A 15435-nucleotide genomic window follows, 5' to 3' on the forward strand; every position below is an offset into this window, starting at 1 on the left:
ATATCTAATCTAAATCTCACCTGGTGGAACTTGAGGCTGTTTCCTCTTGTTCTGTTGCTTGTTGCCTGGGAGAAGAGGCTGACCCCCACCTTGCTACAACCTCCTTGCAGGCAGCTGCAGAGAGTGATAAGTACCCCCGAGTCTCCTTTTCTCCAGGCTAAACACCCCCAGTTCCCTCAGCTGCTCCTCATAAGACTTGTGCTCCAGTCCCTTCCCCAGCTTTGTTGACCTTCTCTGGACACGCTCCAGCACCTCTACGTCCTTCTTGTAGTGAGGGGCCCAAATCTGAACATAGCATTTGAAGTGCAGCCTCACCAGGGCTGAGTACAGAGCGATCTGAAGCAGTTAGCAGAATTAAATAATTCAGTATGTCATTTCCAATTGCTTCCTATGATTTTATTTGCCCATGTTATACAAGGATGCTCCTAATTTTTGTGCATGGCTGTACTCCATGGCCCTTTTCCCCAGCTCCCTCCTCCTGACAGGCAACTGCTATTGTACATTATCATGTGATCTGGGAGATGTCAGGAAATGTTACTGGCGAATAGGGGTACACAGATTAGGGGGAGGGGGAAAAAAAAAAGAAGAAAAGAAATGCATCACCAGTGCAACTAACCATCACCAGGCTAAGTGTTAGATACACTGACTGTTTCACTTCTTGGAAGACTTCTTTCCAGCAGCCACCTACAAAAAATGAGGTCTTTACTCAGACCACTCCAACACATCTGCCCAAACACATGTAATTTCGGCTTACCTCAAGCAGGCAAAATTAGAAAATTCATGGCCCTCATTCTATTGCTTTTGAAGTTGTTCCAGTTTTTCAGTTCCTTCTAATCTCTATAGTCTGTGGCCTCTGATGTCACATACTTCCTTCTCCCTTGTTTCTCAAGACCACTCTGTCCTCCTCTTTCCTCTGGTTCTTGCTCGTAATCTTGCTTTTTTGAGCCCCTTGTTACTCTATATCTGCCAAACTTCACAGGGACACTGCTAAAGCAGGTGCGCAGTTCTGGTGCTGCAGCTACCTATGTAGGTTATCTGAGAAGAATTACCTTTACGCTACAACAGCAGGTGTCTAGTGTCACATTTTACATCTTTGCTCTTGCATGATGTAGGAGGGGATGTTTAGCAAAAGTATTACAGTGCTAATTTCTTCCTATACCTCTGAGGTATCAAAAAGTATTTGTCCAGATCGTTTCTGTTAGTCCAGACAAGCTCTGCAGTAGGGCAAAGTGTGTCATTAGCAGTTCAAAAGGAAGTGGTATTTAGGGTTAGGGAATATTTTTAAGGTTTTAGGAGTATTTTGGATTTAGGGAAGAGTGAGAGAGGGAGTTTAAGATGTAGGTAGCATCCGCCACTCCTTGGCCATGCACCTGGACAGGAGTGTCAGCAGAACATCTCTGCTGCAGCCTCTGCATGTTTATAAAGGTTCATTTAAAGACAGTCCCTTCAGTCCGCTTCCCCATCCGTGTTATCTGTTCACTTTTATCTCAAGCTTCAGTTATCGTGACCGTTCTAGTTCTCCTGAGCAAAAAAGTGTTAGCATTAGGCCTGTTGGGAAAAACATTCTCCATGAGACTTGTTAATCCTGGTTTCTTCTTCCCTTGGAACAGGGTCTGCAAAACCAACTTGCACTCATTACTCATTTCTTCGCAGAGCCAAAAGTTCTTTTTGATAACCTTTAACAGCAACAGTGTGATGGAGGCACCAGCCCCTCTCCTCTCATGCATAAGCTTGCAAATCTAAAATAGGACCTTAATGAAAAAAATTTAAACATTGTAACTCCACAGTGTATGTCATTATGATATATGGAATGCAAAGCAGCTGTTCCTAACAGATTTGGCAGATAACAGGGGTAAAGTAATTTTACACAAATCATTATGTGGATTATATTAAATTAATAGACTAAAATTAGTGATGTTTTGTAAGACCATCTTACCCACAGAGCCCTTTATCCTTATATACTAAGGGTCTGTAGAATTTTTTCCTCAATATTCTATGCAGAAAGGACATAAATGCCCAGGTCACTGGGAGCATAATAAGCCCCTAAATTCATGGCTGTTGAGACTCTTCCAACATAAGCGTCTGAAGGAAAGGTACTTAAGGGAAATAGAAAATGACATAATTTCTTTCCTGATCTTTTGAAGAGTGAATGATTTATTTTAATTTTTTTTCCATTCTACAAGAACAGATTCTGGACTAATTTTTCCTACTAAAGGCTTTAAAGTCTAAAATTCATCAAACATCTTGTCCTCAGAGACAATGTCATCCAAGTTCAAAGGATCTATAGCCCTGTAAAACTGATGTCTTATTTCAGAGATAACGCCTTTGTTTTCATTGAATGTTTGATTTCATCAAATTAAACCACTTCTTACACTTTCTATAAATGTGAAAAAAAAAAAAAAAAAAAAGACGACAAACCAAACCCCTTGATTCTCTGAAGAGCAGCACACATATACACACATACAGATGCACATATATAACATATATATCCAATTGGTATGATTTTCTGTCTGATATCTTTCCAGGATAGATTTATTATAGATTATGGGGTTTTTTCACATGTTTTTTGAAGAGCCTTTGAATTGAAAATAGTAGTCTTTCAAGGCATTTGTTTTAATGAACATCATTATAATTAAGAGCATGCTTTTCATAACTAAATATAAAGAACTTTTTCCAAGTAAAGTCTGGGTCTGATTACTGATGGAGGAACTTCAAGATCTTCTTTTTGTAAGCATTTCAATATTCATTCTCAAAAATGTCAGGAAAGCAGACTTTAGCATGTAATTTTGGTGATTCATATTTTTTATGGTATTTTATCACTTCAGTTTTAATATCCAGTTAGGGCAAGAAAGTTTGAATAAGATAAGAATACTAATGAAAATAAAGTAGTCATATGTTATGTCCCTACTTCCACAGATTTTAGGATGTTCCAAAAATTGACCCATAGCATTATCCTTCCTTCATATCTGTTACAGAGCATTAGTCTTTGATTTATTAATTAAATCTGACAAGATGAGAGAAATTTCCTTCCAAAATTTTGTGTACTTGTCATTCCTGCTTTAGTCCAGGAGTTCATCTTATCTCACTCAAGTTCTTCTACCAACAGATAAAGCTTGGATGCTATAAACAGGTTCATAAATTCATTAAATTAATCTGCCACTGAACTATGTTCCAACCAGAAGGTGTAAACAATGATTAGGGACATGGGATAGTGGTGGACTTGGCAGCGTTAGGTTTACAGTTGGATTTGATGACCTTATAGGTCTTTTCCAACATAAATGATTCTATGGTTCTATAACAAATGGGATTTTCACAACAATTTTGGAGTTAAGGTCCACTATTTTTTAGCATGCCACTATACATGATGTATGCCATTATCTTCATAAGCCATTTCTGCACAACTGTCTATTAAGCAGGATGAGATCTAGGATGGCAGGAAGCATAACCAACCATTAGACTTTAGAAACCGAGTGTGTGAGGTCTCAAAATGCGCTTCACCACAACTTGGGTGAAGCTGAAACACTGGACACAGCAGGATGGTGGATCGAAAAAATGGAGTTGTGCCATGAGGTGGGGAGGAAGGCAGGCTGCACTGCCAGCGGATGGACCTAAGCTTCAGCAGGGCTTTCCACAAGCCCCACGCTGAGCAGTTACCCTAAATTTGGCTGTGAAAAGTGTCTCTAAACTTCTGGCCGATTCCTGCTGGGCTCAATGGTTCTGGTGCACTTGGCAGCACACATCTACCCTGATGCTCTGTGTTACCTGCCCTTCCTCTCTCACCACAGCTGTACACATTCTACACACTTGCAGCTGTTGGTTAGCATCTATTTAGAAAAACGCAAAAACTATGGATGTAGACTGACAAAGGTGTAATATGTAGCCCCACCCCCCCCAGGGTCATGCTCCTACCAGTGAGCTCTTAGTAAGGTTGATGGCTCCATTACACACCTTCCCACTAATATAACTATCATTGCTTCACTTACTGCTGGGTTTTACCCAGTCAGGATGGGCTAGGAGTGTTTTCTTAGTATTTGCTTTGACTGGGCTCCTCAGAAGACCAAACCACATCTTTGGTCCTGGATCATGAAGGGTCAGCTCTTCAATCCCCCACTCTAGTGGGTGAAAGCTTTCCCAGGCTGTTGCACTGAAGATTGCCTCTTGTAAAGAAATGTATGTTATTAACCATTATATTTAACGCTCTAGCTTTCAAAACTCAAACTCTTTAAGTGAAGAAACGCAGTAAAGCTTGTGGGGACATTTGGACCCTACAGAAAGACAAAACAAAAGAATAGTAAAGTTTAATCAGAGCTGTGCTTTTAAAGTTATACAGTTTAATGTGAGCAGCACCTGCTGCGGGCAGAGGCTGGAAGGACACTGCTGCCGTTGCTGCAATCGTACCTGACGCACCAGCTGATACAGACCTTTCAGTTCTTAAGCAAAAGGTTTCCTTTCTCTTTCTCTACACATAACCAAAGAGCTTTGCACTCACTTATTCTAAATTTTATAGCTGTCACAACAAAACCATTTTTACAGTCTCAGTGCTACTGAAACGCAGCTGTGGAATCAGGGAAAACAACCTTTCAGAGGCAATTAAGAGAATTCAGAAGCAGATGAATCTGGACTTTCACTCAATTTCTTTAAGGAGACCATCACCCTATTTTTCTCTGTAGGTAACAGCAGTAGAGGAAAGTCTAGAAGCATCCTTAAAAAGAAATGTCCATATATGCACAGGTTACCCAGTTGTAAGGTTTTGTTCTGACTAAGGAGGTAAAAATTGACACAATCTGTTGCCTCTTGAGCGTGATGGTTTAATTAGGTATTGCAAACAAGAGCATCTGAGCACTTTGCTTAAACTTTCTGCTAAGACCTTAAATCTGCTTCTATGTCCTACCTGAAGGATGAATATTTCTGAACATTTCCTTCCACCTCCCAGGTGGAAATTACAATAAAACACTCATTAAAAAGAATCACAGTGTCAGTATGCTTGACATTACAGGCATGTTTCTGCTGCGATTCATTAATGACATTTTAATAGTTCCCAGTTCTTAATACCTTGTGTTCAAGTATCAACATGAGCTTTGCAGACATCAGCTCCCAATTACCCTTGCAACAGCCACCCCACAGCACGATTTCTCCTGGACAGTAAACTGTGGCACCGGAAAAATTTGCAAAGTAGCAAAGCTGCAAGTCAGACCCACGAGGCTCGATCCATACTCTATTACCACAAACATATGGCAACACCTATCACACTAAAGACAGTTCCTCCAGTAGCGGGGAACATGCCTTGTGTTGCAAGAGGTGAGACCCTGAGCCATTCTACAATCTATATGGGTATCTACACAATCTATGCTCCGTCGGGCGGGTGGCATCCCAGAAGGCACAATTCCTTTCAAGCTGCAATGATATCTCTAGTGCTCAGATGCTTTCTTTCATTCAGAACGTGCTTTGTTACAAAGAAAGAATTGGAAAAGTTTTCATATACCTTCATATTTATACCTGCTACTGTGGTGATAAATGCCATTTGCTTTTATTTCAAGTGAAGGATTTTCAGTGCTGCTGGCCCCCACGCTTATTTCAGAAGCTTGTGTAAATCTTGCCCCACATGGGAGTCATTTTGAACGTATTAAATAATGATATTTCTATGTCTCACCCACTTTGATGTAGCCTCCTAGGAAAAGGAACTATCCTGGATATGCGACTTGGTCATGTTTTAACAATTTGATGATCTATTCAAAATCCTTCAATAAAATGTAAGTTTAAAAAAAAAAAAAAAAGAAGTTCTGCACTTAGCTCAGTTGATAAGAGGCCCCGTCCCCCACAAATTATAATGTCGCAACTTTTTGAACATATGCTTTAAATTCACAATCCATTTCTTATTTTTAAAGCTATTTTTTTATCATTTGATTAATTGCTTAAAACTGTACACAAAGATAAAGGGAACTTTGAAATTCATACCTTGGAGTATTAACATGTACTCAGGACTAGATGTAAATGTCAGAAAGAAAAAAGATCTAATGAACTCTTTATTGGTGAAATACAGTATTGCAGCTGCCTAGAATTTTAAATGGTTTGTAGCTAGCTCCAAAGGAAAGTAACTACGGAAGTTTACTTACAGCGTGGACTCTCATTCAGTGTTTGCAATGTCTTCTTCCAGGGATGATGGAAGCCATTTGTTTTGCTAGAAGTTGTGGCTACTTCATTTCGTTGAAGTTTAGTGGAGCCTTTTAGCGTTAACAAAATGTCCAGAAAAAAAAAAGTAAGAAAAATACAGAAAGAAAAAAAGTGCAACGGCAGAAGTATTTTTCTGTCTAGAAAATTACACTACCATAAGTTTTCCTTTTCCCTGATGTCTTCTCTGCCATAATAATGGCTTCAGGATTTAAATCCTTTGCTGCTATTGTGACTTCAAAGCCTTAAAACTGCAATTGAATGAAGTAGTTCATCTGTCATTATTCAAATATGAAGCAATTATGATGAAATAAAGATAGAATTCCATTGAGAAATACCCCAATCAATTCTCACTCATATTTAACTAGAAACATAAAATGATGCTTAGAAGAGTAAGTTTAGGTAATAAAAACTTGGAATATAAGAAGTATGAATTACTGATCTATAACTTACTCGTTTCTAAATAAGCTTTCTAAATGTATTTCACAAATATTGGCAAAAGTTTAAGCTTACTCTCTCAATTGGTCATAGAGAGTGACTAGCTTTTCAGAAACAGGTTTTCATCAGTTTTGGTGCCCAGAGGCTCCTGCTGAGATTTTCAAGGGTCTCTGAGCAGGTCAGCTCCCTCTGAAACATGCTCCATCACAACATGTTAATTACATCTGGAACAAGGAGGTTTTACAAGTGAGTATATGAAATAACATACCTGCCTCAGCCACGTCTTCATTATATTGCTGTCACTGTTTTGATGCTTATGCATCCTGTAAGGCTTTTCCACGGATGTAGCCCTAGATGCTTATTTTCACCTTTGTGAATGCAAGCAAGGCTCATCCCTACCCCTGGGGCTAGAATTTCATGGGGAATTCCCACCTGTACCCAGTTGTATTTGGGAACAGGGTCGTAACATAATGTAACATAGGTTAAAAAGTTAATTATTTTGTTTTATTATCTTCCATCCTTTCTTCCTCTTTCATCTTTCTTGCTTGATCTACCCGTGTATAATACTCTGCTGATGAAATGGAAAGAAGGTGGGCTCTGCAGCAGTCAGACCAAGGGCTCCCAATGTTCTGTATCTTCAGCTTTTCAGATGGGTCACGCCCTTCCCATCCTCAAGCATGCAACAAGCTCAGATAAGAAAACAAATATATATCATACCTCTTCCTTCACTCACAGTATACTGTTCTTTTGGAAAACAAAACATCCTTTTCTGCTTATGAAAGAGGACTTTACGTTCTCTTTAGTCATCCCATGGCAAAACGGGGCAAAAAATGCACAAATGGATCCTATAGTCATTTTTGCTCATGTTTTCAACTGTTGCAGTGAGTTGGGAATCTGTACAGTATTAAATTGTGTTGTGCTGAGAAAGATCACACACAACCAGGGATCTACATATTCACATCTATCTTCTTTCATTGCATAGGCATTTTATCACTCTACCTGGGTATCAATTTTCTGTCATCTACAGACACTCATGTCTTGTCGTTTAATCTGAAAAATGTAATTTCTTCAGACAATCCAAGAACTAAATGTTATCACAATTAGAAAGCAGTAGTACTTAATACTGGATTTTAAATCAGAGATGTAACTAGCAAGAAGTATTTGGGGTATATACAATTAATTATTTCACACATAATTATTCCTGATATTACTCTAACAGTGATAACTTAGAGCATTTGAAAAAGCAGACTGTAATATTCCTCTTTTTTTTTTTTTTTTACAGAAGCCCTTTCATTTGATATTCTCTTGCTAAATAATATGTAAAATACTGACACCTAATGTTAACTTTCAGTATTCATTTTGCAAAACTTTTAATACAAGTAGGGAAAGATCATACGAAACTGGTACTTATGCTGCAATTTTGTTTCAGTATAATGCCTTCCCTCACTTTTTGGAAATAATTTTCTGGATTTATATATATATCTATAAAAGCACAAGAGCTTTCATCTTTATCTTCACAGCTCATAGATAAAAAAGGTAAAGAAGAGTAATTTAGAAAAGTTGAAATAAGTGAGTTTCGACACACTGAATTTAATCAAATCCATCAAATGGAACGCAAATGTTTATTTATAAGGTCAATATTTGAACCTGTAGCCTGAATTGTTACTAAAAGACAAAACACTACTAAACATGTATTAATAACTTGTTATCTTTCAAAACCTGGACTGTATAGATTCAGTAAGTACTTTACCAACTTGATTTACTTTCTTCACTCAGAGACACAAGAAATTGTTTTCAGAATTTGTGAATTTAACGCAGATGCCAAACTAAAATTCACTATTTATTTCCCTGTAACTTCCAAAATAGCCAATCCAAACCTGACGTCTAGGTGCTATTTAGGAAGAGATTTTAAGGTTCTTCCTTTTCCTGGGTTTGTCACACAGTCAAGGTTCAGCTGATATCAAAATAAAGTATTTTACACTATGACCTAGTGTCGTATCTGGATTTATATTAAGCTTGCCTAACTTTATAGGGAAGACATAAGTGACCGTTAGCCAGAGCTGTATGAGCAGCACAAGCGCTTCAAAGGCACTGGCAGTGAATTAAAACCCTTTTCAACACTGTGGACAGTCACAGCTTTATATTCAGGGCTTTTTTTCAACTACAGTCACTTTCTGGAAAATGGTCCTTTTTGACGACCATGTCACTTGACAGATGAAAGTAGCTGTGCTGCAGATGCAAGGATAAAAATAAAACTGGAGCTCCTGGAGTACAGATACCTGGTCTGCAATACAATAATACGGTCTCAGCTGTATTAAAGAGCAAATGACGTCAGTGTACTCAAAACCTCTTGAGCGAATCAGAGCTTTCCAAGTGATTAAGAGTCCTGTTCTATTTTTTTAACAATATTCCAGTTTAAGAAGCTGTTCTTACCCTTCACAAGCACTAAAAATACCAACAAATGCTTCATTTGTGGTTCTTTCATCTTCCTCTTACACATTAAAGCCAATGAAATAGGTATTATTGCAGCAAGGATATTAAAACTACCCATCTTTGGGGAATTTTGGAGCATGGGTAGAGGCTCTGAAGGCTCTGGGTGAAGCAGGAGGTGCCCAACGAGTGTGAAAACTCAACCAGCAAAAATGTCCTTGAGCAAAATAGAGTAGTCCGCACTTCTTCCCCCAAATCCTTCCTCACCCTTGAGGTAGAATCAGAAGAAGTAGTATCAGAAGTAACTTTCTACGTGTTTCATACCACAAACCAGACATTTTAAGGATCATCAGAAAGAAAGCTTTAGTTGATCCTTGAAAAAGGGCACGTGCGGAATAGCTACAGACTTAGGAGCTTAGTTGCCAGTTATGCCAAGATGTTATTTCTGGCTTCAAACAACACTAGGTGAAGTGTTACCTAAATGTAAGCAGTTTTTCTTCATTGCTCTTAGCTGCCTAGTACAAATCCCTGCAAAAATTTGCACCGCGCTGTAAGTTAACAATGAGGTATTTTGCTGCTGCTTAAACAGTTCAGAGTTCATTTTGCCTAATACCAAATAAGCCTTTTAAAAACTGCAGAAACTGCTCCTACACCCCTTCACACTGGCTTACACGAATTTAAAACTGTTCTCAACTTTCTCAAGCATATCATCTCCAAGATGACTACCTAGACAGATAAAAAGTTTTGTTTTAGCCAACTGTATCACGCCAAAGAAGGTATCTGCAACATAAATTCATTCTTCAATTAAATCTAGAATTTCAAAATGTTGGGCCCTTTGAAAAATTCAGTATGCAGCAGTTAACAGTTTTGAAACAACTAATTGTTCAACTTTTACTTTTCAAGTACCCCATGTACTTTAAATAGAATTGCTAAATTAAAAATGTAAATTGGACTGTATCTTTTAACAGTTGGTGATTTGTCTATTTTCCACTTTTTATTATGCATCATTTTTATAATAAAGAAGGGATTTTTTTCATTCCTGTTCTAGTTGATAGCAATTCTTCCATGCTTCTCAAAGCTAATGTAATAAAACTACATACAACGTTTAAGAAAAGCCCCATTAAAATATACAAAGCATACTAATTCATGAAGTCAAAGTCAAAGCAGAGTGGAAATATGAGCTTTAATAAAACTATGCCTGTTGTAAATAACTATTCAAGCACAGTCATTTTTTTGCAAATTGCATGGGATATAGCTCAGTCTACTTGAAGCAAAGAATCGCTCAGCGGGATAAATGCATCTTAGTCAGAAATAGATTAAAAGATAGAGCTGAGCCATCAATAAGAACCAGATAGCACAGTATTATTTGCTGTTTGTTTTGAAGATGTAATTGCAGATCCCAGGATTTCAATAAATCTGTGCACATCATGGAAAGAATTGTAGAGAGGAACTGGGGCAACACGAAGAGCATTTGGTTCTCGTATGTCACACTGCAAAACAGAAAGGGGATGATTAGTAAATTCAGGTCACTTCATATTTATCTGTCCAACTGCATTTTTAAATGCCATCCTTGTCATCAAGGAAGAACGACTGGACTGAGGAGACACCTGTAAAAACTTTGGGGCCCCCAAGAAACCATTGTGAGGAGCATCATTGTGAAGAACATAGCAAGAAGAGTAGTGTGTTGCCTAAAATAGGGTGCAAGGCTCAGAACGGGCAGGACTCTAGCAGTGCCACTGAGGGACTCCAAACCAGCTGTGTAACCCCTTAATTTACCTTAGTGCCTATAGCAGTCCATAGTTGACATGGCACATGGGTGCCAAAGAAGCCACCACGAAACAGAAACATGCTCTTGTACCACAGGTACAAGTCATGTCACAGGGCTTGCAGAATTTTTTCTCTCCACCCCTGCCCCCCGTTAATTTAAACATTTTGCTGAATAGAATAATCTCTCATAGTTTTTGAAGCACATTATTGCATTGCAAAGACAAGCCAACAGCGTAAGGCCCCGTGCCCTCTTAAAAGCAGCAGTTCCTGGAATTCCCTGGCAGCACCAAAACAGCAGCATATTTAGCCTAGAAGAGTTGCCCTTTGGGGACATAAGTCACCAGCAGAAATAAAAGCCATATATCATTTCTATGGGATTACACTATCAGCCTCACCTCCCAGCACTTCTAAATCACCGAATGTATAGTCTTAAATTCAGCTTTTATCCTTTCTGAGCAGTGCTCACCGGTAACCGTGCCATTACATGGCACTGCCATTTACTGGACGCTTTTTCTGAGTGCTAAAACACATCTCTAAGGAAATGACAGCTTTTTATTTCCTCCACCTCAATGCCTCACAAAGAGCAAGGGTTTGGCCATTTGCAGATCAGGAAAAGGCCTGGCGGAGGCTCAGGGCTCTTTGTCACGGCCGGTCTGTAGGTGTGCAAGCTGTGGGTGAGGCTGGTGGGCACTGCCTGGGTGCTGCTGAGCACCGGCACCCTGCATGGCTCCCACCTCCTCTCTGTGCTCTGGCCTCATGCCTGGACCCACACAGGGGACCGGGAAGAGCACACTGAACAGGGGAAGCCTGTGCAGGCAGGACACTGCACTGGACAACTCTGACATCTCCTATTTTTCCAGGGATTTTGTGTTTTGAGGGGGTTTATTTTTTCCCGTCTTTCCCATTCAGACCACCAGCTTCAGATCCGTAACGCCTCCCACTATAACGCCCCCCTAAAGCAGTTCTAACCTTAGTAGTGACTCCTGGGTGCTACTCATAGAACTACTGGAAATAAATCAACAGAGAAAGGACAACATACAGACACACTAATATCTTATAAAACAATTTTTCTTATTTGATTATTTGCACAAGTAAAGATTAAGGCTGCCATGTAAGCAATTTTCATAATCCCCAGTGGTTTTTTAGCATTATAAGAGATGATATTTGAATAAAAGCAAAATTATTACTTTGTTATGATATTCACAAAATGGTGCTTAAGATGAAGTTTGATTTACTCACAGCTACTCCTCTCTTCTCCAGCTCTTGAAACACAGATTTGATTGGAAGGGAAAAAGATAGAGTGAGCTGGCATCCTCTTTCCTCAATCTGCGATGGTGTGACTATTTTTATGAAGGGTTTCTCTGGATTTGTTTTATCCTCACTGTAGTAATGTCTGATCAGGTATTCCAAGTAACCCGTGAGTAGAACAGATTTCCTTCTCAATGCTTTCATTGTAGTTTCACCAAAAACCTATAGTGATTTAAAATCATTAGAATGATAATGTGTTGCTATAGAAAATAAAAAGGAAGTGAAGACAACCAAAAGGGTAGCAGATTTCTCTATACATTACCACTGAATTAAGTGGTAGTGTCAGATAGACATTATACATAAACACGGCAGGATTAGGCTTTTGAAAACACAGTATAATGTTATTACTTTAGATATTGAAAGACATTTCTGTCTCCTGTTAACAAGTTTTACGCACATCCATATCTGCATAAATTAACTTGCACACAAAAAGAGTTCACTAAGAGAGCATTCATTTGCATATCTGAAGAGGATCCATAAATTCTCTATACCTGCAACAGGGCTGCATGAAACTCTAAATCACATCCAAGTTTTTCCTTGTATGTACCTCAAGTAAAAAAATCCAAGGGCCAAGACTGAAACCTCATGACTGCTCTGCAAATGCTTGTCTTTGAAAACACAAAATTTATACTGACATATTGACTTTACCGGTTTAAGTCCTGTACAGGCCCTGTCTCTGCTAGTCTGCATGAAGAAAAAACTATTCGCTTGGTTCTGGTTTCATAGCTCTGCGCTCTAACACAGCTACAAGGACTGCTGAGATGTGGCAACTCAAAACATCACGAGACACACAGAAGGGACTGCTCAAAAATGGCAGTGCTACTTTGCCAGATAAACAAGAACAAGTAATGGGGCAGAAGAGTCTGGGAGAAGGAGAAGGAGAGACAGCTTCTGCCTGTGCTCTGGAAAGGCTCTGTTACCGGGAATAACGGAATACGTGACCCCGGAAACAATTTACCCCTGCCTTCCTCAAACCCTCCCTTTTCTTCTTCCCACACAAGTGGCTTGAGGGAAAAATGACAAGATACAGAGACGCAAGTACCCGACTGTCACTTCAGATCACATTCTGGCACATAAATGCCATATCGCTGCTCCTGGGCAATTATGCCTCCACTGACGGCAGCTGCGCAATCAGAGGCAAGGCGGAGGTCCTGTATGAAAATCCATGACCTTTACTCCCAAGAAATCACTGCTCCGCACATGGAGTAACACTTTCAAGATTACTTACATCGTAACCTGGAAGAGTGTACAAAGTATTAATGGAGAAATCCTATTCAGAGTACCACAAAGCCTGGTTTCCAGCTGCACCTGCTAATCACTCCTCTGTAGAATATCCCAAACATCACTCCATGATGTTAGCACAACCCTGAGATGCTGCACAGAGGCAAAAGCCCCTGCATGTGATTTCTGTTAAACAAAATACAGCTGTTGTAAGACAGACTTTGCATGAAGACAGTGCGGTCATGGCAGTGAATGTGACGGGGACCAGAGCCGTCAGCAGCCAGTACTTGCACAGGTCAACAAAAATCTGGAGGTGCTTCCCTGACAGCGCAGGCAGGCAGAGCATTCAGCACATCGCTGGAGGTAAAATGGAGCCTCGCCTCCAACTCCTCCAGGCTTTGCAGCACTATGAGGGATGGATCTCCTTAGGCTGCATGCAAAAATCTGTTTGCTCGAGTTCTGTGGAAGGAATATTTGGCCTCCTGGGTGAAATTTTTTGAAAAAGATCTTTTAAATGTGGCTGTAGAGCATTCCCCTTTTTTCCATAAAAGGGAGCAGCTACTTCCATAACAGTCACTTTAAGCATTATTGAGGAATAACATCCATTAACACTTGCAGTTTTCATTGTTTCCATTGGAAACACTGCCTTCTGCTTAATGTGTCCCAGTGAAGGTGGCATGCAATTTCACTAGCCATCTCTTGCCAGACATGAAAACTATTTTGTTTCCCACTGTATTAGAGCAATTAGCACTGGGAAATCCTGGCTGTGCCAAAAGGTAATGCAGGCACGGAAAGGGGAGGCGATGGAAACTGCTCAGCCCTCATTGTTTGAGGCTCCCTGCAGTGGGCTAAATGACATCAACCCACACAAACTGGAGCACTGACAATCTGGGTCATAGCAGAATAGCTTTCAGCTTATCTCGAAGGTCACATAAAGTTTAAAAAAATATATTGGATGTTTAAGGGCTAACAAAATAAATTGTCAGGCAGAACAAGAAGCATTGCTGTGCCCTTTGCAGTCCTTCAGCATCGCATGCAAGATGAAGAGAGCGCAACCGGCAATTTTCTGACTTTGGCTGCCTAAGATACTGTTTTTTCAGTAAATAAAGAAGAGGGACTATACAGTGCATGGACGTTGCTCTTTGTTCCAGCATCAGCGTTGCCATTACACTAGCAGTAATGGAGTGCTAGCAGAAATAAATTTCTCCCATCTATACTGATTGCAAAACCTTGTTAACCAAGGCTGGCTTGAAAAGCAGCTTAGGAAAAATTTTAATATAGTAATATGTAGTAAGGAAATTATGTAAAACCATCCTTTTTGGCTATGAAGACCTAGAGTCCTGCATTTCAGGGGTGAACCATCACCCATAAGAGAAATGTTGTTACGTTTCATTATGAAACACGGGGCAATAGAAGGTGTGTGGAGAACAGCCACATGCTTCCAGATGGGGCTGAACTGTGGTCTCCGAGGAGGTCCATGGGGCGTTCATTTCAGCACATAGGGCACACCTTCCTGCAACAGGAGGGATTAGGTCTGTACGACAGGACTGCCCTTTCCACAGCCATGCTCGGTCTGAGGTGGGGCTCTGGTCTAGCCACTAACGAAGAGGTGAAAGAAAAACCAGTCTGGAGCTATACCACACTCATGAATTCCCCTTTTAGGAAGCATTCACAGACAGCTTCTGTATTTTCTGTTTGCAATCACAAAGGACTACAGTGGAGGTAGATTCCCTGAGGCACTGGTTCAACGTTGACTCCAGGACACCCAGTGGCCACATTCATTTTCTTTCATAAAGGAGCTACATCTGTTTTGCTCAGGGAAATACATGTAGAAGCATCGTTGGATGCAACTTTTCTGAGTTAAGAGATTCCTCTGTCGGAAGATCTTGCACTGGGGCAAGCTCTGACTGACTCGATGGGAAAAGCTGCTGTTCAGATGAAGGAAGGGGTTAAAAGCCAGGACAAACATGGTGGCAGCCATCAGGCTGGGAGGTGCAAACCTCAAGTATACCAGGTCCAACAGCAACGTTTGTGAGAGCAGTAAAGGGATGAATATATTTATTAAAGTCATGGGGCTATTTCGTTTGGTTTTCATTCCCCCAC

The 15435-nt window shown here is 40.0% G+C and overlaps 2 protein-coding genes across 5 annotated transcripts in view; both read right to left on the reverse strand.

Annotated features, from left to right (window-relative positions):
- Positions 1-10109, reverse strand: part of ARHGAP15 (Rho GTPase activating protein 15) — a 348344-nt gene extending 338235 nt beyond the window's left edge. The window contains exon 1 of the mRNA XM_040603145.1: positions 617-10109. The gene's annotated coding sequence lies outside the window, so the exon portion shown is untranslated. The remainder of the gene's footprint in view (positions 1-616) is intronic.
- A 91-nt stretch (positions 10110-10200) lies between these two features.
- KYNU (kynureninase) overlaps positions 10201-15435 on the reverse strand; it is a 59874-nt gene continuing 54639 nt past the window's right edge. For all 4 annotated transcript variants that reach the window (XM_040603141.1, XM_040603143.1, XM_040603142.1 and 1 more), the window contains 2 exons: positions 12043-12273; positions 10201-10526 (listed from right to left, as the gene is read on the reverse strand). In XM_040603141.1, coding sequence (XP_040459075.1) covers positions 10374-10526; positions 12043-12273 — 384 coding nt within the window. In that variant the 3' untranslated portion in view covers positions 10201-10373. The remainder of the gene's footprint in view (positions 10527-12042; positions 12274-15435) is intronic.

This window comes from Falco naumanni, chromosome 8 (genome assembly GCF_017639655.2).
Source record: "Falco naumanni isolate bFalNau1 chromosome 8, bFalNau1.pat, whole genome shotgun sequence".
NCBI lineage: Eukaryota > Metazoa > Chordata > Aves > Falconiformes > Falconidae > Falco > Falco naumanni.